At 45.0% G+C, this 23,286-nt stretch overlaps 3 protein-coding genes across 5 annotated transcripts in view; 1 reads left to right on the top strand and 2 right to left on the bottom strand.

Annotated features, from left to right (window-relative positions):
- The first annotated feature begins 560 nt into the window (after positions 1-560).
- Positions 561-6,407, top strand: lhfpl4b (LHFPL tetraspan subfamily member 4b). 2 transcript variants are annotated; one of them, XM_062999582.1, is made up of 5 exons: positions 561-587; positions 2,373-2,835; positions 2,919-3,152; positions 3,915-3,964; positions 4,762-6,407. In XM_062999582.1, the coding sequence occupies exons 2-4, from the start codon at positions 2,406-2,408 to the stop codon at positions 3,938-3,940; spliced, it is 690 nt and encodes a 229-aa protein (XP_062855652.1). In that variant the 5' UTR covers positions 561-587; positions 2,373-2,405; the 3' UTR covers positions 3,941-3,964; positions 4,762-6,407. The 2 variants fall into 2 exon arrangements, with proteins under 2 accessions (XP_062855652.1, XP_062855653.1); XM_062999583.1 differs by lacking the exon at positions 561-587 and having other exon boundaries at positions 2,365-2,835; positions 2,919-3,146.
- Positions 6,408-9,305: 2,898 nt separating this feature from the next.
- On the bottom strand, positions 9,306-18,225 carry pcsk1nl (proprotein convertase subtilisin/kexin type 1 inhibitor, like). Its single transcript, XM_062999566.1, has 3 exons — positions 18,097-18,225; positions 10,290-10,774; positions 9,306-9,846 (listed from the first exon to the last, which is right to left on the bottom strand). Exons 1-3 carry the CDS (start codon positions 18,172-18,174, stop codon positions 9,459-9,461), a joined length of 951 nt encoding a protein of 316 aa, XP_062855636.1. The 5' UTR covers positions 18,175-18,225; the 3' UTR covers positions 9,306-9,458.
- Positions 18,226-19,810: 1,585 nt separating this feature from the next.
- Positions 19,811-23,286, bottom strand: part of ssuh2rs1 (ssu-2 homolog, related sequence 1) — a 14,328-nt gene continuing 10,852 nt past the window's right edge. For both annotated transcript variants that reach the window (XM_062999538.1, XM_062999539.1), the window contains 2 exons: positions 22,877-22,984; positions 19,811-22,776 (listed from right to left, as the gene is read on the bottom strand). In XM_062999538.1, the coding sequence (XP_062855608.1) occupies positions 22,636-22,776; positions 22,877-22,984 (249 nt within the window). In that variant the 3' untranslated portion in view covers positions 19,811-22,635. The remainder of the gene's footprint in view (positions 22,777-22,876; positions 22,985-23,286) is intronic.

Here is a 23,286-nt window from a genome sequence, read left to right as displayed (position 1 = left end):
TGGAATATGTTTATATTTTTACATCAGTATATGGGGAGGAAGGGGTGTGATTGTGACTTTAGTTAAATAAGAAAGAAAAAAGAATACAAAAATAAAATAAACAACTTTAAAACCCATTAAAATGTGGATTGAATAGGTCTGGTTGAAGATGCTTGGGGTTTTGTTTACATGAGCTGCTGCCAAATTAGCTAAAATAAGCTAATCTCACCAACTTTCCTCTAAATCTTTGATATTTATGTCACTCACATCCTGTTCCTGTAAAAATTAAACCCAATTTATACATAAAAGTCTAATTTATTCAATCAGAGAGCTGCATTAAAATCCTCCCTCCAAACAGAACTCCGCCATCATCATCACCATCATCACCATCCTCCCTCCCGCCATCTTCGTCCCTCCCTCAGCCCATGTCGGTACTGAGGACTCGGTTCCCTCAGGAAGGAGGATGAGGAGGAGAAGATCTTCATCTTTCCTCCATCTCACTTCTCATTCGGCGATAATGAAGCTCAATGTAACCGAATCTGCGTCTGATTTTCCTGCCCTTTAATTCCCGCAGACGGAGAGAGAGACAGAAAAGCAGGAGAAGAGAGGTGATCTTCATCATCCCATTTCATCACCATCATCCTCATCATCTCAGTGTCACTCATCTGAATCTGAACTTGCACCATTCTATTCCATGTTATTAAGCATTATTAAGCATGTTTACGTGTTTCAGGCTTCATTATCATGTCAGATTATCTCCCTGCTGGTCTGCAGCACAAACGGCGTCGTGTAATAGTTTTAACTCCTTCATCTCCAGACCTGCTTGAGAAGCCAGAGTTCCTGAGGAACCATGCTCGATCAGACACTGGTGCAGAAGTGTGCAGAGCATGGAATGCAAAAATTAATAACACATATACAAAATACCAAGTGTTTATTTACAATCTAAAACGAGTAATCTAAACCAGGGATTAGAATACAGACAGAATGATTGTCACTGGGGATTATTTTCAATACAGTTATGCTTAAAGTGTTATAATAATGTATAATTCTAATGATATATTTATAATATATAATTATCCTGACCAGGTGCATGTTGTGTTCCTTATTTTTTATAACTTTACACCTTTTTTTATTCCTAATATCTACAGGTTGAAGTTTGTATATGCTTGTCGGCATACATTAGATTAACTTTAAATACTAATAACATTAATAATTCTAGTATTTTTTTTCCCCTTTTGGCTGCTTCTGTATTCAGGGGTTGCCAACTGTTTTGGAAATGGAGTTTATATTTACAATTTAATGCTTACAGTAAAAGTCAATGTATTCATTATTCATGTACATTTAAACTTAATATGGACTTTTTAGGCTTAGTGTCCTACATTGTTTAAACCAGTAAACTACACTGATCAACCATAACATTAAAACCACCTCCTTGTTTCTATCTTCACTGTCCATGTTATCAGCTCCACTTACCATATAGAAACACTTTGTAGTTCTACAATTACTGACTGTAGTCCATCTGTTTCTCTACATGCTTTTTAACCTGCTTTCACCCTGTTCTTCAATGGTCAGGACCCCCACAGAGCAGGTATTATTTAGGTGGTGGACGATCTCAGCACTGCAGTGACACTGACATGGTGGTGTTGTGTTAGTGTGTGTTGTGCTGGTAGGAGTGGATCAGACACAGCAGCGCTGCTGGAGTTTTTAAATACTGTGTCCACTCACTGTCCACTCTATAAGACACTCCTACCTAGTTGGTCCACCTTGTAGATGTAAAGTCAGAGACGAGCGCTCATCTATTGTTGCTGTTTGAGTCGGTCATCTTCTAGACCTTCATCAGTGGTCACAGGACGCTGCCCACGGGGCGCTGTTGGCTGGATATTTCTGGTTGGTGGACTATTCTCAGTCCAGCAGTGACAATGAGGTGTTTAAAAACTCCAGCAGCGCTGCTGTGTCTGATCCACTCATACTAGCACAACACACACTAACACACCACCACCATGTCAGTGTCACTGCAGTGCTGAGAATGATCCACCACCTAAATAATACCTGCTCTGTGGTGGTCCTGTGAGGGTCCTGACCATTGAAGAACTGCATGAAAGGGGGCTAACAAAGCATGCAGAAAAACAGATGGACTACAGTCAGTAATTGTAGAACTACAAAGTGCTTCTATATGGTAAGTGGAGCTGATAAAATGGACAGTGAGTGTAGAAACAAGGAGGTGGTTTTAATGTTATGGCGGATCGGTGTATATAGGCAGGTGAATAACACCCAGGTCAGAGTTTTACCCAGTGAAGATAAATAAATGTTTATGATGCTGTAATGTTTAATATGCCATAATAATTTGCTCATCTGTGTGATACCAGTACAGAATCAGTGCTTTCCATTCACAGTTCATCATCTAAATCGGTTAGAAGTACACAGTCATGCAGCCCCATGCCACCGAGGTGGCGCGCCTCTACCAGACGGAGTTCATCCGGAGCGCCCGGGCCATCGGCGTCCTGTGGGCCGTGTGCACGCTCTGCTTTGCCGTCATCGAGGTGGTCATCCTGATCCAGCCATCCTGGGTGGGCACGCGGGAACTGCGCTATCAGGGCAGCAGATTCGCCGGCGCAACGCCACCTCAATCGGGCACCTTGGGTCTGTTTGAGGTGTGTGTGGAGTCAGACTGGCCTGTACCGGAGTGCAGAGGGTCTCTGCGAACCCTGACTCCCATTCCTGCCTTCAAGTCGCCGGCGGTGTTGGTGTGCATCTCGCTGACCATGGTGTGGGTCAGCATGGGCTGCCTGTGCCTGTTTCGCTTCTGTAATGCCGCCACCGTGTACAAGATCTGCGCCTGGTTGCAGCTCACGGCAGGTGAGGGTGAAACCCATGATAGAACGAACGAGTAAAATGGTACCCGTGTACTCTCACACCGATTGTACGTCATTCTGGTGCAGGGTTCTGCCTGGCGCTGGCCTGTGTGCTGTTCCCTGATTCGTGGGAGTGTGCCGAGATGCGGGCGCTGTGTGGTGAGGGGGTGTCGAGTTTCTCCTCGGGGAACTGCAGCGTGCACTGGGCCTACGTGCTGGCCATGCTGGGGGTGCTGGACGCGGGCATCCTCGCCACGCTCGCCTTCGTTTTGGGCAACAGACAAGACGCTCTGCTCCCGGATGATGCCAAGGACGGTGAGGGTAAACTCATTTTATTACATTATTTATTTATTATTACTCCCTTGGTTGACGTCCTGTAATATATAATAATATATAATATATATAATAATAAATATATTTTTTATAACTGGGTGGCAGAGTGGCGCAGTGGGTAGCACTGTTGCCTCACAACAATAAGGGCCTGGGTTCGAATACCCGGCCCAATCACCAGGATCCTTTCTGTGTGGAGTTTGCATGTTTTTCCTCTGTCTGAGTGGGTTTCCTCCAGGTGCTTTGTTTTCCTCCCTCTCAGGTGGTGCAGCAGTAAAGTAGGCTATCCCACTACTGCTGAGATCTTGGGATCCAAGGTTCAAATCTCAGTGGTGCTATCGTCCAGTTGGACGTCTGAAACAGCCTAGTCACTGGGGGGGAACACTGGGGGGGGAACACTTGTCAGGTCCCAGGAAGGGCATATGGGGTCAGGGTCACAGTGGATTCGGCATCACCAGGCTGAAATACACCATGGACACGGTGCCACCCAATCACAGCGCACTGAACACTTGCGCATTCACTCACTCACTCGTTTATTCAAACCCAGGGTCGATTTAAAGTCGCCAGTCTACCTTTTGCATGGTTTGGGAGGAAAACAGAGCACCCAGAGGAACCCGTATAGACCCAGGGACTCCTCACAGACGCTGACTGGAGGCCAGAATGTGTGAGGATTGTTGTTGCTCAACCTCCTGATCACAGGTTTGAATGTGCATTACAGATTTGTGTATTTTTGTATATTTTTTTATTCCTTAGTTACCGGCCTGTTACTGGAGCCATAACTGAGTACTGGAGGGACACCACAGGTATGGATACTTCTCAACTTTCTGTTCTAAATAAAAGTATTCGGACAAAAGTATTCAGACGGCCATTTTTGAATTAATTATTTCAGTCAGAACAGTTCCTAACAAGTGTAATAAACTAATTATATTAAGGAAATTATATGCTTCCAGGTTTGCAGCAACAGTTTAGGGAAGGCCCTGTCCTGTTCTAGCATGAGTGAGCTCTATAAAGACATAAAGAAAAGCATCCAAAGGCCGAATGGGGCACAAGTTCCCACAGACAGACTGTACTTCTAGTCTTGTGAGAAGCCTTCTCGAATAGAACGGCTGTTGTTCTAGCTGAAAGGGTCACATAAAAGTCGCTAACAAGCCCATAGTCAAGTGTCCAAATACTTTTGGCCATATTGTGTACGTACCATTTACTAATTCTGTTTAACAATGTAGCACCAGCGCCGGCCGGCTGGGCGCCATCTGCTGGGCATAATTGGCAGCGAATTGGCCACCGTATCTGTTAGGGCGGGATGACCGGACTGTGTGAGGACCCTGACTGGCAGAAAAGACACCTGTGCAGACTGCAGGGGCGAGAAAAGGAGGGCTGTGCACGTGTCAGAAAGAGACGTGGGCAACGACATACTCTCCTCGGATGCAATCGGGTATCCCTCAGCAGTGGAAGACAAATTGAGTGCGCTAAATTGGGAGGAAAATGTGGAGAAAATGCATAAAAACCCCCCCAATAAAGCAGTATTTGTAATGGTTGTCTTCCTCTTTCTCTTCTCCCCGCCCCCCATCCCTCTGCTTTGATCTTTTTCGTCCTCCATTAGGCCGTTCTCATCCACCACGCCTGATCTCTTCTGAGAAAAACAGACGACGTGAGAGGACGTCACTTCCTCCACCTCATCATCATAAAACCTGTGCTTAGAAATGGTCGCCGGGCAACCGTATCCCCCTTTTAAGTGTGGATGCTCTGGGAGGAGGAGGCAGCGAGACCATTAAAGAGGCTATTGTGTTTCCATCGTCTGCGGTCCTTCCCGGCAAACGGAGAATTTGGCTTTATTTATTTAGTGACGTAGTGCATCGGTTCTTTTGGGAAATTAGGCACAGGGGCAGGGTTTTGCTGACCTGGGTTTGGTGTCTGTGTGAAGTTTTGCATCCATGTAAACAAAAAAACAACCCAGCCGCAGTCGACAGGAAAGATTTCGGCCTCCAGAATCCCCAGAACAAGCAAATAATTCATTACTGTAGTAAAAACAACAAAGTCGAGAAGTTTAATAAGCGGATTATGTGGAAAAAAACCTGCATGTTCTCATTCTGTCTGTGTGGGTTTCCTCCGGGTCCTCCGGTTTCCTCCCACAAGCCCTGTGTGTGTGTGTGTGTGCCCTGTGATGGACTGGGGTATTAAATAGTGCCCAAAAATAATGGGTGGTGCAGCAGTAAATTATGCTATCCCACTACTGCTGAGATCTGGGGATCCAGGGTTCGAATCTTGACGGTGCTATCGGCCGGTCGGGCGGAACACTTGTCGGTGCGCCCTCAGTGCTGGTCCCAAGCCCGGATAGAAATAGGACGGTTGTGTCAGGAAGGACATCCAGGGTCAAGATGCCACCCAATCTCCTCATTTATTCAAACTTAGGGTCAATGTCAAGCAGCCAGTCCACCTTCTGCATGGTTTTGGGAGGTTGGAAGAAAACAGAGGACCTAGTGGAGACCCGTGGAGACCCAGTGACAATAAACACCAGCTCAGTTTACTCGTATTTGTACTCCAGTGACCTGGGTTTGCTGTCTGTGTGAAGTTTTGTATCCATGTAAACAATAAAACAACCCAGCCGGAGCCGACAGGCCTGATTTCAGCCTCCTGAGTCCCCAGAACAAGCAAATAATTCAGTTTTGTAAGCAGATCGTGTAGAAATAAAACCCCCGAGATGCTTCATCATTTACAACCAGTTTATTTAGCACTTGATTCGGGTGTACAATCACTCCAGCTGTGTACAGATGTGCATTTTTATGCGGTTTTAAGATTTCACATCCACACACACACGTATATGGAAAGCAATATCGAGCTTCTCGTCCTCGCACGGCGTCTCGTTCACACTTTTATTCAGGTCAAATGATCAGCAGGCGATAAGATAAAGGACGGAACACACACAGCGATAGCAACAGCGTTTATTTAATACAGACAGCGTAAATATCATTAATATATCCCAATAAATCAGCACTGTAGAAAATATATCGAGCTCTGGACGTTCTGTTGTGGATTTCACTGCCAAATCTGTTAGCTTATAGAGTCTGCTCTTAAGAGATTCATGTATTTAATATGTCAGCAAATCATTATATGTAAATAAAATATCATCTCTGTAACCTCGGAACAATGTTAAAGCTTTTTCATCTGTAATCTGCGTGTTTTTAATTCAATCACGTTATATTAGCGTCAGCTATTTAAAAGCATGATCAATAAAGATATTTAAGTGACTATTTTTGTCCTAGTCCTACTTTTATGTCTGAATCCCATTAAATAAACGTTTAATTTTAATAGGATTCTGACCGGGGGCGACATGGTGGCTCGGTGGGTAGCAGGGCGGTCTTGGTCCATTCTGTGTGGAGTCTGCGTGGGTTTCCTCCGGGAGCTCCGGTTTCATCCCACAGTCCAAAGTCAGGTTAACTGGAGACACTAAATTATCCTATAGGTGAATGGGTGTGTGTGTGTGTATGTGTGTCTGTGCCCTGTCCAGGGTGTTACTGTGTGCCTTGCACCCATTGAAAAGCTGGGATAGGCTCCAACAGAGAGACCCTGATTGGATAAGCGGTTAAGAAAGTGAGTGAGCGAGCTACTAGTCGCTAGCCCGCTGCTTGGGTTGCCCAGAGTTCACGCATATCGCTGAGATCCAGGTTCGAAGGGCTGTTATAGTCTAGCCTAGCCGCTAAGGTACTGGACTAGTAATCAGAAGGTCGCTGGTTCAAGCCCCACCACTGCCAGGTTGCCACTGTTGGACCCTTGAGCGAAGCCCTTAACCCTCAATTGCTCAACACGATCAGCTAACATCCAAGGTGGGTGGAGGCGGCCGAAACAGCCTTGCCACTGGGAGATGCACTTATCAGTGCGCTCTTAGTGCAGGTCACAAGCCCAGGTACAAATATTAACGGGTGGCATCACGAAGGGCGTCCGAGTCTAAAATACGGACCAAAGATCTGCTCTGGTGACCCCTTAATACAGGAGGGGCGGAAATGAATCATTTAGTAGCTAAGGCTTTATTATTTTTAGTACTTTAGATTGTGGAGAGCCGAGGTTGTCACACGCCCGCTCCGACACGCCAGCAGCTGAGCCGCTTCTTTTCACCTGCCAGGGGTGGGGTCTCACAGAGCACTGTATAGTGTGCAGAGAGCTACGCACTGTCTGTGATCAGCCACCCCCCCCCAGAGGCCGCACTAACATCAGCGACGAGGAACCCTGTTTTAACCGCCCCCCACAGACACACAGCCAATCATGTGTCAATCATGCGCCACCTGAGAACATTCTTTAAAAAATCCTTTTTTATTTCTGGTCAGGGTCACGGTGGGTCAGTTTTCCCCAGAATCCCAGGGAGCAATGCACTACCACACCATCTCAGGTCTCATCTTTTAAATGATGGCTAATTTAATCAATATTGATGTAACTATCAGTTTAAACACGTTGCAGGTAAACAGAGAAATATATCGAAACGACTGTCCATATTAACGAAGCGTGAGGTTTCAGGATCAGGTACGCTGTAGCCAAGCCCGAGCGCGGCGTTCAAACACGACCACAGCAAACTCATAAACATGAACACTGCTCATACGCAGCGGCGGCACGGAGCGGAGAAATAAACGTCAGTACGATTTATCATGGCTGAAACGGATACAAACCGGACGTACCAGATAGATACCGGACGTAAGCACTTAATAACGAGCTCGCACGATTACACACACACACACACACTTGTGAGGGACGAGACTGACCGGAGTCTTCAGACGGACGTGATTTTTGCAAACGTTCTTCAACATGATTGATTTTCTCATCCCAATTTGGTCGTATCCAATTCTCTACTGCTGCAGACTTCCACTCCTGACCGAGGAGAGCCGTGACTAACACACGCCCCCTCCGACACGTGTGCAGTACAGACCGCTTCTTTTCACCTGCACTGATCGCCATTATCCCCCGTCTCTGTGCAGTACCATCGATCAGCCAGTAGAGGTCGTGACTGCAGCAGTTATGAGGACAAGCCGATTGCCTGTGTAGGCGTCCGGCCGGCCGATAGCAGAGCTGATATTCGAACTCGCGAGCTCGAGATGCCAGCGCTGGTGGGCACCTGACTTCTCATTTTTTATTACAGATGTAATATGATCTACTTCGACTGGTGACTTCTCTGTGTCCATATAAATAGGGCATCCATTAAACTATAATAGAAACATTTCTGAATAGATCCACTAAGTATATGGAACAGCGGTATCTTTGCCAAGGGCAGAGACAGTCTCGTAATGCTAAGAGGAAATTTGTCCAGATAACCAACCATCCTGAAAGCTTCAGTGGGGCTATGAGGTGCCAATTTTTTGTAAGGCAGACTATATACACTGATCAGTCATAACATTAAAACCACCTCCTTGTTTCTACACTCACTGTCCATTTGATCAGCTCCACTTACCATATAGGAGCACTTTGTAGTTCTACAATTACTGACTGTAGTCCATCTGCTTCAATGCATGGTTTGTTAGCTCCGTTTCACCCTGTTCTTCAATGGTCAGGACCCCCACAGGACCACCACAGAGCAGGTATTATTTAGGTGGTGGATGATTCTCAGCACTGCAGTGACACTGACATGGTGGTGGTGTGTTAGTGTGTGTTGTGCTGGTATGAGTGGATCAGACACAGCAGCGCTGCTGGAGTTTTTAAATACCGTGTCCACTCGCTGTCCACTCTATAAGACACTCCTACCTAGTCGGTCCACCTTGTAGATGTAAAGTCGGAGACGAGCGCTCATCTATTGCTGCTGTTTGAGTCGGTCATCTTCTAGACCTTCATCAGTGGTCACAGGACGCTGCCCACTGATATTTTTGGTTGGTGGACTATTCTCAGTCCAGCAGTAACAGTGAGGTGTTTAAAAACTCCAGCAGCGCTGCTGTGTCTGATCCACTCATACCAGCACAACACACACTAACACACCACCACCATGTCAGTGTCACTGCAGTGCTGAGAATCATCCACCACCTAAATAATACCTGCTCTGTGGTGGTCCTGTGAGGGTCCTGACCATTGAAGAACAGCATGAAAGGAGCTAACAAAGTATGTAGAGAAACAGATGGACTACAGTCAGTAATTGTAGAACTACAAAGTGCTTCTATATGGTAAGTGGAGCTGATAAAATGGACAGTGAGAGTAGAATTATGGACAGAAGGTTTAGTGTCAATAATTCAGTCACAGCAGAAGAACGGACGCAGAAATCATGACCGCGACTCAGACGTCCCTGACAGGTGTGTGTAAACTTTTGGCTTCATCGCTCATCCCCTTCTCCTACTTCCTCAGGTACTCGATGATGCGCTGAGCGATCAGCTCGGGGTCGTAGGTCACCGAGCGGCGCCTGCGGCTGCGTTTCGGGGGAGGAGGAGGGGGCGGCAGATCCGTGTCGATGCGCTTCATCCGTTGCAGGCCGGCGCGGGGAGACGGGCTGTTCTGAGTGGCGAAGTCGCCGTGTTCTTCGTCGCCAACTCTCTTCACCCTCAGCAGTGAGGCCTCGGCGTCGGGGGAGGAGTCGGGGACAGAGTCCAGAGAGCGTCTGGCTCGTCTCAGGCGCGCGGCTCTGTCCTGTCCGCCGGCGGCCGCGTCGGATAGTTTGTATTTGACCGGGCGGTTGGACGGGTTCTCGGCTACCAGACCTGCCAGGATCTTCTCCACCAGGTACCTGAGAGAGCAGAAGAAATGTGTCTGTGAACAGAACCGTCCGAGGAGGGGATGTTCTCCTGACACGCGCACCCTCCGACGCGCACCCTATTCGCCTGTACTTCAGTGGATTGGCGCGTGAGGCCAGTCATGCGCTTGGAGAGTCACACACTGATCTCCACGATTGTCCACTTCTGTACAGACGCCTCAGGCTACTAACCAGGGTCCTAACACGGCATCGACGTCCCGTGTTTTCCCACCCAGCAGACTAGTGGCCGATTTTATCTGCTGCAGACACTAGGGGGCGCCCAGCTGTCGGGTAGCAGAGCTGAGGCGCCGTCCTGTAGCCTTTATTAAAATATTATTGCTTATATTTGATGCCGTTCCAACATATTTGCACTATTAAGAATGAAACGTGCACCTTTAGGACCAAACCTCTAGAAATAAATATAAATAAGGTCTCACCGGAGATCCATCTGGTCTCGGTTCTCTCCTGTATGGATCCCGCTCTGGATCATCCTCTCCTGCCGGTAGCGGTTGAGCAGAGCCTCGGTGAGCCGCGGGTCCATCATGGTCTGGGGTTTCACCATGTTCACTCTCTGCTCGGTCTCGTCGTAGTCTGCGGGGTACGGCCCCTGAAAGTCGCCCTCTTCTTCCTCCTCTTCCTCCTCGGGTCTGGCCTGGGCGTTGTTCTCCGCCTCGCTCAGCAGGCGCACCAGTCCCGCCAGGTAAGCGGCTTCCTGCTGCTGCCGCTGGTCGTTCTCCACCAGCCTCTGCAGAGCCTGGTTCAGCCCCTGAGATCTCAGCTTCTCTGGCTGGTAGTAGAGCTCGTTGGTTCTGCCGTTGTAACCGTCCGGTGGGTACGACATCATCTGGGCCTCATAAGGTAAAGAGTCGCGCAGGTCACGGCGAAGCCGAACGGCACTTCCTCCGTGCATGGCGGAGAGAGGCTGAACGATAGTCAGAGAGAGAGAGAGAGAGAGAGTTATGCACTCATTTCTGTAGTCAGGGTTCCATTTAAAAACCGATCAACCCATCAGCCAAACAACTAACCAATCAAACAACCAATCAGCCAAGCAACCAACCAAACAACTTAACAATCAACCATCCAATCTAACAACCAACCTAACAACCAATTAAACAACCAACGTAACAGCCAGCCAACCAACTAACCAACCAAACAAACAACCAACAACCAATCAAACCAACCAACCAGCCAGTCTACCAACCAACCAAACATTCAAATAACCAACCAATCAAACCAAACCACCAACCAAGCAATCGAACCACCAATCAAACAACCAACCAGCCAATCAAACAACTAAACAACAAACCAACCAACCAAACAAACATTCAAACAACCAATGAAACAACTAACCAATCAACCAACCAGCAGAACAGCCAACCATCCAACCTAACAACCAGCCAAACCAACCAAACAACCAACTAAACAACCAACCATCCAACCTAACAACCAACCAACCAATCAACCATCCAAGCTTACAACCAACCAACCAACCAACCAACTAAAAATCCAACCAAACAGCCAACCAATCAAACAGTTAATTAGCCAAACAAACAACCAACAAACCAATCAGCCATCCAACCAAACAACCAACCATCCAACCAACCAACCATCCAACCATCCAACCTAAAAACCAACCAAACAACCAATTAAACAATTAGCCATCCACCCAAACAACCAACCAACCTAACAGCCAACCAAACAACTAACTAACCAAACAGCCAAACAATCAATCAACCAACTAAACAACCAACCAACCATCCAACCTAATAGCAAACCAATCAGACAACCATCGCTCCTAATGTAATGTTAGATGTATTATCATGTTCAGGGTGGATTTATGAGCTGCTCTTGGTGTTTTAGGTTGTTCTGGTCCTGGATGAATTAAGTATAAATATAATTATTAATATATAAAACAGTCCGGTGTGCAGCGCTGATTAAAGGCGTCTTGTCCCGCTGCTCTTTTAAAAGTGTAAAAATCGATATGACGAGGTTTTGATGATTTCTGGTGGATGAGGGCATTGATTGTATGTTGTTGACGTTGGGTGTGGTGGCTAATGAAGGCCCCACGCTGGGCTTCAGTCTCTCTGTGTTACCGCGGTGATAAATAATAGACGTCGGTGCGATCGGCGTGCGGAGGCGTAGCGAGGAGGGCAGCGCATGAGTCACGGCACCCCTGAGTCACGGTGCACGGTGACGTCCACGCTCGGCGAGAAGTGTGTGTGTATCTGCTGACATGACACCATGTGTGTGTGTGTGTGTGTGTGTGTGTGTGTGTGTGTGTGTGTTATCGCTCAATCTGTTCAGATCATCCGTCCAAGTACTGAGTCTCTCGTCCAACTGCTTCACAGGTTCAAAACCATGTTATATAATAAAACCTGCTCATGATGGTTGTGCAGCAGGGGCCATGAATGCGGGTACAGGTTCGTATGTAAGAGCTTGGGTTCGAATCCCAGCAGTGCTATTCCAATATCTCCCTAATCCAGTAATGCATGTTTTTGGAAAGTGGGATAAAAGCAAAGCACCCAGAGGAACCCACACAGACAGGAGGACGTCAGTACCCATATAACTCCCTCTATCAGCTAATCTGGTGTCTGGATGGTATGATTGGCTAATGTCCGAGATGGGGTGGCCGAAACACCCTTGCCATTGGGACTGGGTGCCTGCATGGACGTGATTGGCTAATCTCCGAGCAAGGGTGGCCAAAAAAGTCTATCCATTAGGAGGTGCACTTGTCAGTGCGCTCTAAGTGCAGGTCCCAAGCCCGGATAGATGTAGGGTTGCACCAGAAAGGGCATCAGACATAAAAACGATCCGCTGTGGTGACTCTTAAATACAGAAGCAGCCAAAAAATATATTTATATACAGTATATCTCTTGTTATATATTGTACATATATTGTTGTGCTACATGCTTTTCATGGCCGGGATCTGGAAGCTGATTGGCCGAGCTCTACGGCTGGAAAAAACAGCATTCAGGCGATTATGTCTACGGCATTTACTGGCTTACAGTCGGTGGTAATAATAATATTATTAATAATAATTATTAATAATAATTAACAAATTAATAAAAATTATTATTATTATTATTAACAATAATAATAATAATAATAATAATAATAATAATAATAATATTCCCTCTCTGACTGAGCTTCATCCACCCACACTTGGAGTCTGAGTCAGAAGTGCGCGGCTTGGCGATGAATTAAAAACGAAGGGATTTAATGAAGCATTAAAGGAAACACAGAAGCACAATCATTCGTCTAATGATGGAAATTACCGGCTTCAGACTTAATGATGCACGGCCACAAGAAAATGTTTGTGATCCCTCTGGAATGACCTGGCCTCATTTTTACACCCTTCTTGATGCAACCCTCCTATTTCTATCTGTGCTTGTGACCTGAACTGACAAGCGCACTGAGAAGCACACCTCACAATAACCAGGCTGTTCCATCCACCTCTTTATCTAGAGAGGGTTATATGGGTATTCATGTCATCCTGTCTGTGCGGGTGTCCTTTCTCCCACTTTCTAGAACATGGATTGGACACTCTACACTGTATCTAGATGTAAGTAACTGAGCTTATGAATCAGTGTGTGTGTGTGTGTGTGCTCCACTGTGATGGATAAGCATGAACCAACCAACCAAACAACCACCCAACCAACCAACCAACCACCCAACCAACCAACCAACCAACCACCCAACCAACCAACCAACCACACAACCAACCAACCAACCAACCACCCAACCACCCAACCAACCAACCACACAACCAACCAACCACACAACCAACCAACCAACCACCCAACCAACCAACCAACCACACAACCAACCAGCCAACCAACCAACCAACCAACCAAACAACCACCCAACCAACCAACCAACCACACAACCAACCAACCAACCACCCAACCAACCAACCAACCACACAACCAACCACACAACCAACCAGCCAACCAACCAACCAACCAACCAACCAACCACCAATCAACCAACCAACCAACCAACCACCCAACCAACCAACCAACCACACAACCAACCACACAACCAACCAGCCAACCAACCAACCAACCAACCACCCAACCAAACAACCACCCAACCAACCAAACAACCAGCCAGCCAACCAACCAACCAAACAACCAACCAACCAACCAAACAACCAGCCAACCAACCAACCAACCAACCAACCAATCAAACAACCAACCAATCCAACAACCAACCAGCCAATCAACCAACCAACCAACCAACCAACCAGCCAATCAAACAACCAACCAACCAGCCAATCAAACAACCAACCAATCCAACAACCAACCAGCCAATCAACCAACCAACCAACCAACCAACCAGCCAATCAAACAACCAACCAACCAGCCAATCAAACAACCAACCAATCCAACAACCAACCAGCCAATCAACCAACCAACCAACCAGCCAATCAAACAACCAAGCAATCAAACAACCAACCAATCCAACAACCAACCAGCCAATCAACCAACCAACCAACCAAAAAACCTACTAACTAAACAACCAACCAACCAAACAACCAACAAGCCAACCAAACAACCAACCAACCAGCCAAACAAACCACCAACCAACCAATCAAACAACCATTCTTTCCAGGGTGTATTTATATTTTAAGACAGTGATTTTGCCCCTGAGCTATCACTCAGAAGGTTAAAGGTTTGAATCCCAGCTCCAACAATCAGCCACTGTTGGACCCCTGAGCCCTAATGCTGATGTGAGGCCTGCACGGCTGTTTCAGGAGAAATATGGAGAAACGGAAATGACTAAACTGAGAGGAATATTCATATATTATGAGTACGACTCGTGTGTGTGTGTGTGGTCCGTGAGGAGGAGGTGGAGGAGAGGGGTTGCCATGATGGCGCAGATCTTTGTTCATGACTGTTTGTTTTCTTCTGATCAGACACGTGAACGTCGTCTCATGTTTACTCGTGTTTACTCGTGTTTTTATCTAAACTAACAGCTGGTTATGTTACTCAAGCAAGTGAAGGAGGAAGCGATGGCCGAAACAGCCCAGCCATTGGGAGGTAGACTCGTCAGTGTGCTCTCAGTGCCGGTCCCAAGCCCGGATAGAAAGGATAGAAGATGAACAGAATGTTTTTATCACGGTAAATCAGTGTTTGATGCTTTTTTAATAATTAATGTCTAATATGTCTAATGTTTAATAAGTCTTAACCACAAGCATCACATTTTCAAACACCTCAATCTACATTACAACCTCTTAAACATGTATGATTAATTTCAAATGATATAAATCATAAACTTAATGATTAATTTGAAATATATTCCACCTGTTTAAAAGAAAAATGGTCACATAAAACTGCACAATAATCACAATAATTAAATATTATGGTTTTTTAATATATTTATGAACATTTATCTTTGCATTTAATTTAAAAATTGCCATCCATTCATCTATTGATCCATCCATCCATCACATCAATAATCCATCAATTCACCAATACATCAACCCATCCAACCATCCATTTATCTACTGATCTATCCATCCATAAATTCACTAACACATCTATCCATCAAATCAGTAAGCATTCCATCCATCCATCAGTTCACCAATACATCCATCCATCCATCCACACCTCCATCCATCCATCCATCCGTCCATCTATTCTTCCATCCCTATATATCTCCATCCATTCATCCATCCATCCATTTCAGGCGGTTGCTTCTGTGTTCCAGGTGGTTTCTAGACTGACGGATTAGATGTTTGCGCCTACATAGTCCATGACAGGTGGTGTAATAAATATGAGTAGGCGTAAAATATGTAGACACACTTCAACAGAGGACAAACCTGTATAAAATTAATTGTAATAAAAAATGTATACAGACGCTGAGGGTGCACGGTGCTACCATAATTCCATTCAGCTTCAAAACAGTCGACAGATAAACATCTATTAAAGTGCGTCTACATTTTTTTGGCTCCTTTTGTATAGAATTTTATTCAGTATTAACTGAAGACAATCGATGAGTCTAAAAACGCTATTAAAAGGTGCAGAATAAATGGACGTGGTTATCTGTGAACACACAGCTCTGTTTACCATGCTGTGCCTTCAGTGCAGCTTTACAACCCCAAACAAAACAGGACAGAACTGGACAGGACTGGACGATCCTTTCTGTAAAGAAAAGCTTTATAAATCATTAATACCCCTGAGGTTTGATCTTTGACCTTCCCATAATAGCTGGCGTGTTTACCGTGCTGCCGCAGTTTACACGCTTCAGTAATCAGTGCCGGTTGTGTTTGCTGATTGTTCTGCAGCTCGTCCACCGGTTATATCCAGGATTTAATCAGGACTTTACGAGGCCGCGCGGCCATGTTGCTCGGTAATGAACGGATGTGCGCTCGGTTCGACCCCCCACGCTGTTCCAACAACATCAATATTCACTCAGGACCAACAGAGCTGTGACGAAACGGACGAAGAAAAGCTGTGATTACTGCAGACGATGGACATGAGGTCTCCAGTCTGCATAATCTACTCCAGGATACACCAACATCCAATCAGATTCGTGTACGCGAGTGTGTTTAGGATAAATGTATTAATAAATATGATAAATAAATATAAAACAGTCTGTATCTGCACATTTATAATGGTCACATGACCATGATCACAGCTAAACCAATAATCATGATTATTTTTGCTTAATATTTTTTTCTTAATTTCATTTTCGCTTTATCCTGGTCAGGGTTCCTGTGGGTCTGGTTTTCCCAGAATCCTGGACAGGACACCAATCCATTCAGACACAGCCCATCATGTCTGTGTGTGTAGATGCCCGACTGGTTGATAACACCACTGGGGATTCACACAAATGTTTGAGCATTTCTGAACACGTCTCCCCCAATACACAGAGTGATTACAGTTCTGTGGTTCTCTTACTGGATTGTTTGAGATAAATGATGTACATGCTTGGCAGCAATTATTACAAAGCATCATACAAACCCATTAAACACATCTGCAGCAGAACAACATCTGTCTTCCACTTACGTACTAATATTAACATCTTACTCTGATGGAAGAAGATCCTAAACCCCAAGCATCACATTCTCAAACAAAACAGTGTACATTTCAACCTCTTAAACAGGTCTGATTCATTTCAAATGGTATAAATCATAAACGTAATGATTAATTTAAAATATAAGAAAAACACTACACTTACACACTACACTTATATTACACCCATCCATCTATTTATTCCTCCATCCATCCATCCATCTATTTATTCCTCCATCCATTCATCCATCTATTTATTCCTCCATCCATTCATCCATCTATTTATTCCTCCATCCATCCATCATCCATCTATTTATTTCTCCATCCATCTATTTATTCCTCCATCCATTCATTTATCCATCCATCCATCCATCCATCTATTTATTCCTCCATCCATTCATCCATCTATTTATTTCTCCATCCATCCATCATCCATCTATTTATTTCTCCATCCATCTATTTATTCCTCCATCCATTCATTTATCCATCCATCCATCCATCCATCTATTTATTCCTCCATCCATTCATCCATCTATTTATCCATCCATCCATCTATTTATTCCATCCATCTATCAAATCAATAATCCATCCATCCATCCATCCATCCATCCATCTATCTATTCCATCCATCCATCCATCCATCCATCTATCTATTCCATCCATCCATCCATCCATCTATTCCATCCATCTGTCTATTTATTCCATCCATCCATCCATCCATCCATCCATCCATCCACCCATCCATCTATTTATTCCATCCATCCATCAAATCAATAATCCATCCAGTTAGATTTAGTATTAAATGTGTATGTATGGATCTATGCGTGTATAACTAAGCTAATCAACATCTAAGTTCATTATATTTGAGAAAGTCAGTTAGATAAACATTGATATTTGATACTAGCTGGTGTTTTTTGGTTGGATTTGTTGTTGTGATGTTAGTTTGTGAGATGTTTTGTACCAAGAACTGCACCTCAGTGACGGTGAAGATGTTCATACGTGTAACGTGTGTGTGTATGTTGTGTGTCAGTGTGTACGATGTGTGTATGACGTGTGTATGATTTTTAGATGACGTGTACTGCATGTAATGCTGTGTGATGTGATGTGTTAGGTGTATTTGATATGTGACGCGACTGTGATGCGTCTACAATGTTTGATGTGGGATGTGATGGTATACACATGTGTGTTATGTATGTATATATAGTGTGTGAACAGTGTGTATTACCTTGGCCTCCAGCGCTGGGATGTGCAGAAGAGCCACGCAGAAGAGCAGCGGTAGGGAGGAGGTGCGAGGGCCCGACATCCTGCAGGAGAGAATGAAGCTGCCCGTTGCTACAGAGACACACTGGTACTGAGCTCTTACACGGAGGGGGAGAGATGCAGACGCTGGGAGGTAAGTGATGGAGAGGAAGAGAGACGGGGGAGGGTGGAGTCTGTCTCTGGGTACAGAGGGAGGAGAGAGAGAGAGAGAGAGAGAGAGAGAGAGAGAGAGAGAGAAGGAAAGAAACGCAGTGATTTTACAGCCTGATCCATTTTAATTAGGTGCAATTGTATTATATGTATTTGCTCAAGTGTTGCTATGGCAATCCAGGTGGTTGCTATAATGTTTTATAATTGGTTGCTATGGTGATCCAGGTGGCTTCTAGGATGGTGCTTGGTGTTTACTGCGACAGGGTGTTTCTAAGTGGTTTCTATGGTATTCAAGGTGGTTTGGTTGTTGCTAGATCTTCACTTTGTTATTTCAGGGAGGTTGGTATGGTGCTGCTAAATTGTTCATACTGTGTTTCAGGTGGTTGCTATGGTCATCCAGGTGTTTGCTATAATGTTGCTTGTTGGTTGCTATGGTGATCCAGGTGGTTGCTGTAATGTTGCTCGTTGGTGGTTATGAAATCAAAGGTGGTTCTTATAGTGTTGTTTGTTCGTTGCTATTGTCATTCATGTGGTTGCTATAACGTTGCTTGTTGGTGGTTATGAAATCAAATGTGGCTGCTATAATGTTGCCTGTTGGTTGCTATGGTGATCCAGGTGGTTGCTGTAATGTTGCTTGTTGGTTGGTTATGAAATAAAAGGTGGTTGCTATAATGTTGTTTGTTCGTTACTATGGTGATTCAGGTGGTTGCTATGTTGCTTGTTGGTTGCTATGAAACCTAAGGTGGTTGCTATTGTGGTCTAGGTAGTCTGGTTGTTTAATACAGCAGGGTGTTGCTAAGTGGTTTCCAGGTGGTTGGATTGTTCTTACCTTGTTGCTAGGTCTTCTCTTGGGTATTTCAGGGCGGTTGCTATGGTGTTGCTGGTGTTCCAGGTGCTTGCTAGGTGATCTCTATGGAACCCTGGGTTGCAGTAGTATCCAGAGAAGATGCTAAGGTTCTTCTAGTTGTTGCTAAGTGCTTGCTGTATGCCGGGCTGTTGATATCGCATTCTAGCTGAACGTTTCCGTGTCCCAGGTGGTTGCAAGGGTGTTGCTAGGTTTTAAAATATATTGAATGTAGTGCAGTGTAAAACACAAAGGTACAGACCACACGTACAGGCATACAAGACCACCGATCTAGTGTCTGCAAAATGTTCAAATCCCAATACAGGAGGAGCAGATACATTAAAAAATAATTAATAGGGCCAAAAACAGGCACCTGGAATCTTCCCAACAACATCACTGTACATGATGTGCGCCTTAGTCTTAAATTTAGACATGAGCACAGACAGACAAGCCTCCTACAGAAGAGTCGCAGCTCTGGAGATGTTTCCAGAAGCTTGAATGAACTAAATCTGTTCAGTGCAGAAATAAAATAATAATAATAAATAAAGTTGTACGCGAGCGCCGCCTTGTGGAGGCTTCATGTTACAGGACAAAATGTGAATTACACCCTGAATTAGAACGTGGAGCCAAGAATTGTTGGGTTTTAGATGTTCGGTCGTGGAAATAACAACAAGCCACAGTCGGATCATGCAAATATATTTATTATTGTGTATAAAAAATCTGCTAAAACGACTTAAATACACTTAAAACTAACAAACTAAAACAATCAGATTATTATTATAACTACATAACGGTTTATACATGTTTCAGTAAGTGCTGATAATAATAATAATAATAATAATAATAATAATAATAATAATAACTCACAGCATGACTGGAGGACAGAGATGATAAAAATAATCAAAACAAACACTGTGTTGGTCCTCATGAGATTTATACTGCTAAAAGTATGTGCACCCCTGACAATCATCTCTTCAGTCCCTCTCCATCCTCTTATTCTTGCAACTATGAACACCCTCCATTCTACTGGGGCGACTATCCACAGGATTTCGGAGCATTCGTGAGGTCAGGGAATAGACGCTGGACAAGAAAGCCTTGGCTCCACACTGACAGACCAGTTCATGAGGTCAGAGCTTAAAGCGTGTCTATATACACCGATGAGGCATAACATTATGACCACTGAGAGGTGAAGTGAATGACACTGATTATCTCTTCATCACGGCACCTGTTAGTGGGGGGGGGGGGGTTATTAGACAGCTAGTGAACATTTTATCCTCAAAGTTGATGTTAGGAGCAGAAAAAATGGGCGAGCGTGAGAATCTGAGGGCCGAATTGTGATGGCTAGACGACTGGGTCAGAGCATCTCCAAAACTGCAGCTCTTGTGGGGTGTGTCCCGGTCTGCAGTGGTCAGTATCTATCAAAAGTGGTCCAAGGAAGGAACAGTGGTAAACCGGCGACAGGGTCATGGGCGGCCAAGGCTCATTGATGCACGTGTGATCCGATCCAACAGACGAGCCCCTACTGCTGAAGAAGTTAATGCTGGTTCTGATAGAAAGGTGTCAGAATACACAGTGCAGAACAGTTGCAGGGCTGTTTTGGCAGCAAAAGGGGGGCCAACACAATATTAGGAGGGTGGTCATAATGTTATGCCTAATCGGTGTATACTTGTCTTTGTGCACAGAAAAAGGAAGACGCCTTCCCCAAAGCCTCTCCTTTATGTATTATACAATATTTATGAGGGGTGTCCACATATTTATTTATTTTTTTGTATTCCGCCCAATTCACCTCCACTGTTGACCAACGTGTGCAGTACTGACCGCTTCTTTTCACCTGCACCAGGTGGGTTTAAATGGAGATCTGTATCGCGCACGGAGAGTCACGCACTGATTTCTATTATCCCCCGTCTCCCTGTGCAGGCGCATCGATCAGCCAGCAGAGGTCGAAATCGCAGCAGTTATGAGGAACCCCTATAGCCGCCCTCCCTCAGACACGCCTGACTGACCGGTAGCAAAGCTGAGATTCAAAATGAGCATAAAAGGAAACAAATAATCAATAATCTGTGGGTTTGTTCTTACAAATGTAACAACTAATATTATATATAATTCTACTTACTAACATAAATGGATATAGAAATGTATTCAGTTATTAATTCAAAATATATAGATTTTATAGATTTATATTAAAAAAGGCACATTGTTTTATTATAAGATAATATCAGTGGTTTTACAAACGTAGTAGCAACTATATAGAAGCTTCTTAAAGTTCCTAGGTATAAAAACACAGTAAACACGGTAAGTACAAGCGGAGAGTACGAGGACGAGGGCACCACAGGAAGCGCAGTGCCCCAAATTTCCACCGTTGGTCCCCTGAGCAGGACCCATAACACTTATTAATGACTGTAGTTCGCTTTGGATAAAAGCAGCTGCTAAATATCACAAATGTAAACGCTAATGATGAAGCCAGAAGCCGAAATAAGGGACACGTGTACGATTCCCAGAGCACCGCTGTGAAGTATGGCCATGGTAGCATCACGATAGAGTTACTGATTATCCAATTCCCAGATCGTACTTCAGCTCTACTGCTACAGACCTCCAGTCCTGACCGACGAGGGTCGTGATTAACTGTGCAGTAATGACCACTTCTTTTCACCTGCATGAGATCCGTATCGCGCACAGAGAGTCACGCACTCACAGCGGTGGACTAGTAATCAAAAGGTTGCAGGTTTGAGCCTCACTACTGCCAGGTTGCCACTGTTGGGCCCCTGAGCAAGGCCCTTAACCCTCACTTGCTCATAGTGTATTCAGTCAGAATTGTATGTCGGTTTGGATACGAAGCATCTGCTAAATGCTGAAAGTGTAAAATGAAAATAGGCAGTTGTAGCCTAGTGGTTAAGATACTGGACTTGTAATCAAAAGGTCGCTGGTTCAAACCCCACCACTGTCTGGTTGCCACTGTTGGGCCCTTAAGCCAGGCCCTTAACCCTCAATTACTTAGACAGTACACTGTCACAGTACTGTAAGTTGCTTTGGATAAAACCGATCTTCATCCCCCAAGTTATTGTGCAGTGCAGCGCCATCAACCGGCCAGAAGAGGGCGCAATTGAAGCATCTTTTTTCTTATTTCGTATTGTTTCCCTATTTTACTATTTTAATTAAACTCGTTATTACAGTGGAGGTCAGACGTGAGTGGACGTTTACAGGACAAACAGGAATAACGGCACCATACAGAACACAAATCAACACTTCACGGGTCTGTCCGAAAACCTACTGATCTCTCTCTCTCTCTACACGGACGCATTTCACATCATCCTACACTCCTGAGAACAGGGCGTGTCTAAATTCTTATGTCTAGATTTCTTAAAATGCTCCCACTGAGGCGCCTTAATTCTGAGTGATGATCTGACTGAATTCTCACAAAAAAAAAACTACGAACACGGCGGACGAATCAGGAAGGTAGGAGGGAGCAGGGCGGGTCGATAGGTCTTCAGACGGACCCGGAGACCGGAGGCTCTACATGCAGGAGCAGCAGCACTGGGCGGGGTAGCTGTCGGTGAACACCCTCGACTCGTTCCCGTACACAGAGTAGGTGTGGCCCTTCCCTTTCCAGGTGTAGCTGACCCGGGTGATGGGGATCAGCTCGATCATGTGACGCTGCCAAAAAAAGGTGTATTAATAATGTAAAAAGAATTCCATTTTATATTTTTATATTTAATATATATGAAACTCTCTTCAGTGTTTATGAAACTTTTACCTGCTGCAGGATGCGAGAGGTTTGAAAATATTTGGACTGATGCTCTCGCACTAATCGATCGGACGCTTGGCTCATTGCAGAGTCCGGAAAATTCATCAGGGGGTAAAGCTGTAACGTACACACACACACACGGGGAGTTTAAATACACACACACACACACACACACACATGGGGAGTTTAAAAATACACACACACACACACACACACACGGGGAGTTTAAATACACACACACACACACACGGGGAGTTTAAATACACACACACACACACACGGGGAGTTTAAATACACACACACACACACACACACGGGGAGTTTAAAAATACACACACACACACACACACACACACACACACACACACACACACACGGGGAGTTTAAATACACACACACACACACACACACACACGGGG

Source organism: Trichomycterus rosablanca, chromosome 7 (genome assembly GCF_030014385.1).
Source record: "Trichomycterus rosablanca isolate fTriRos1 chromosome 7, fTriRos1.hap1, whole genome shotgun sequence".
Classification (NCBI taxonomy): domain Eukaryota; kingdom Metazoa; phylum Chordata; class Actinopteri; order Siluriformes; family Trichomycteridae; genus Trichomycterus; species Trichomycterus rosablanca.
The sequence above is the reverse complement of the archived record's forward strand: the minus strand, read 5'-3'. Positions and strand labels throughout refer to the sequence as shown.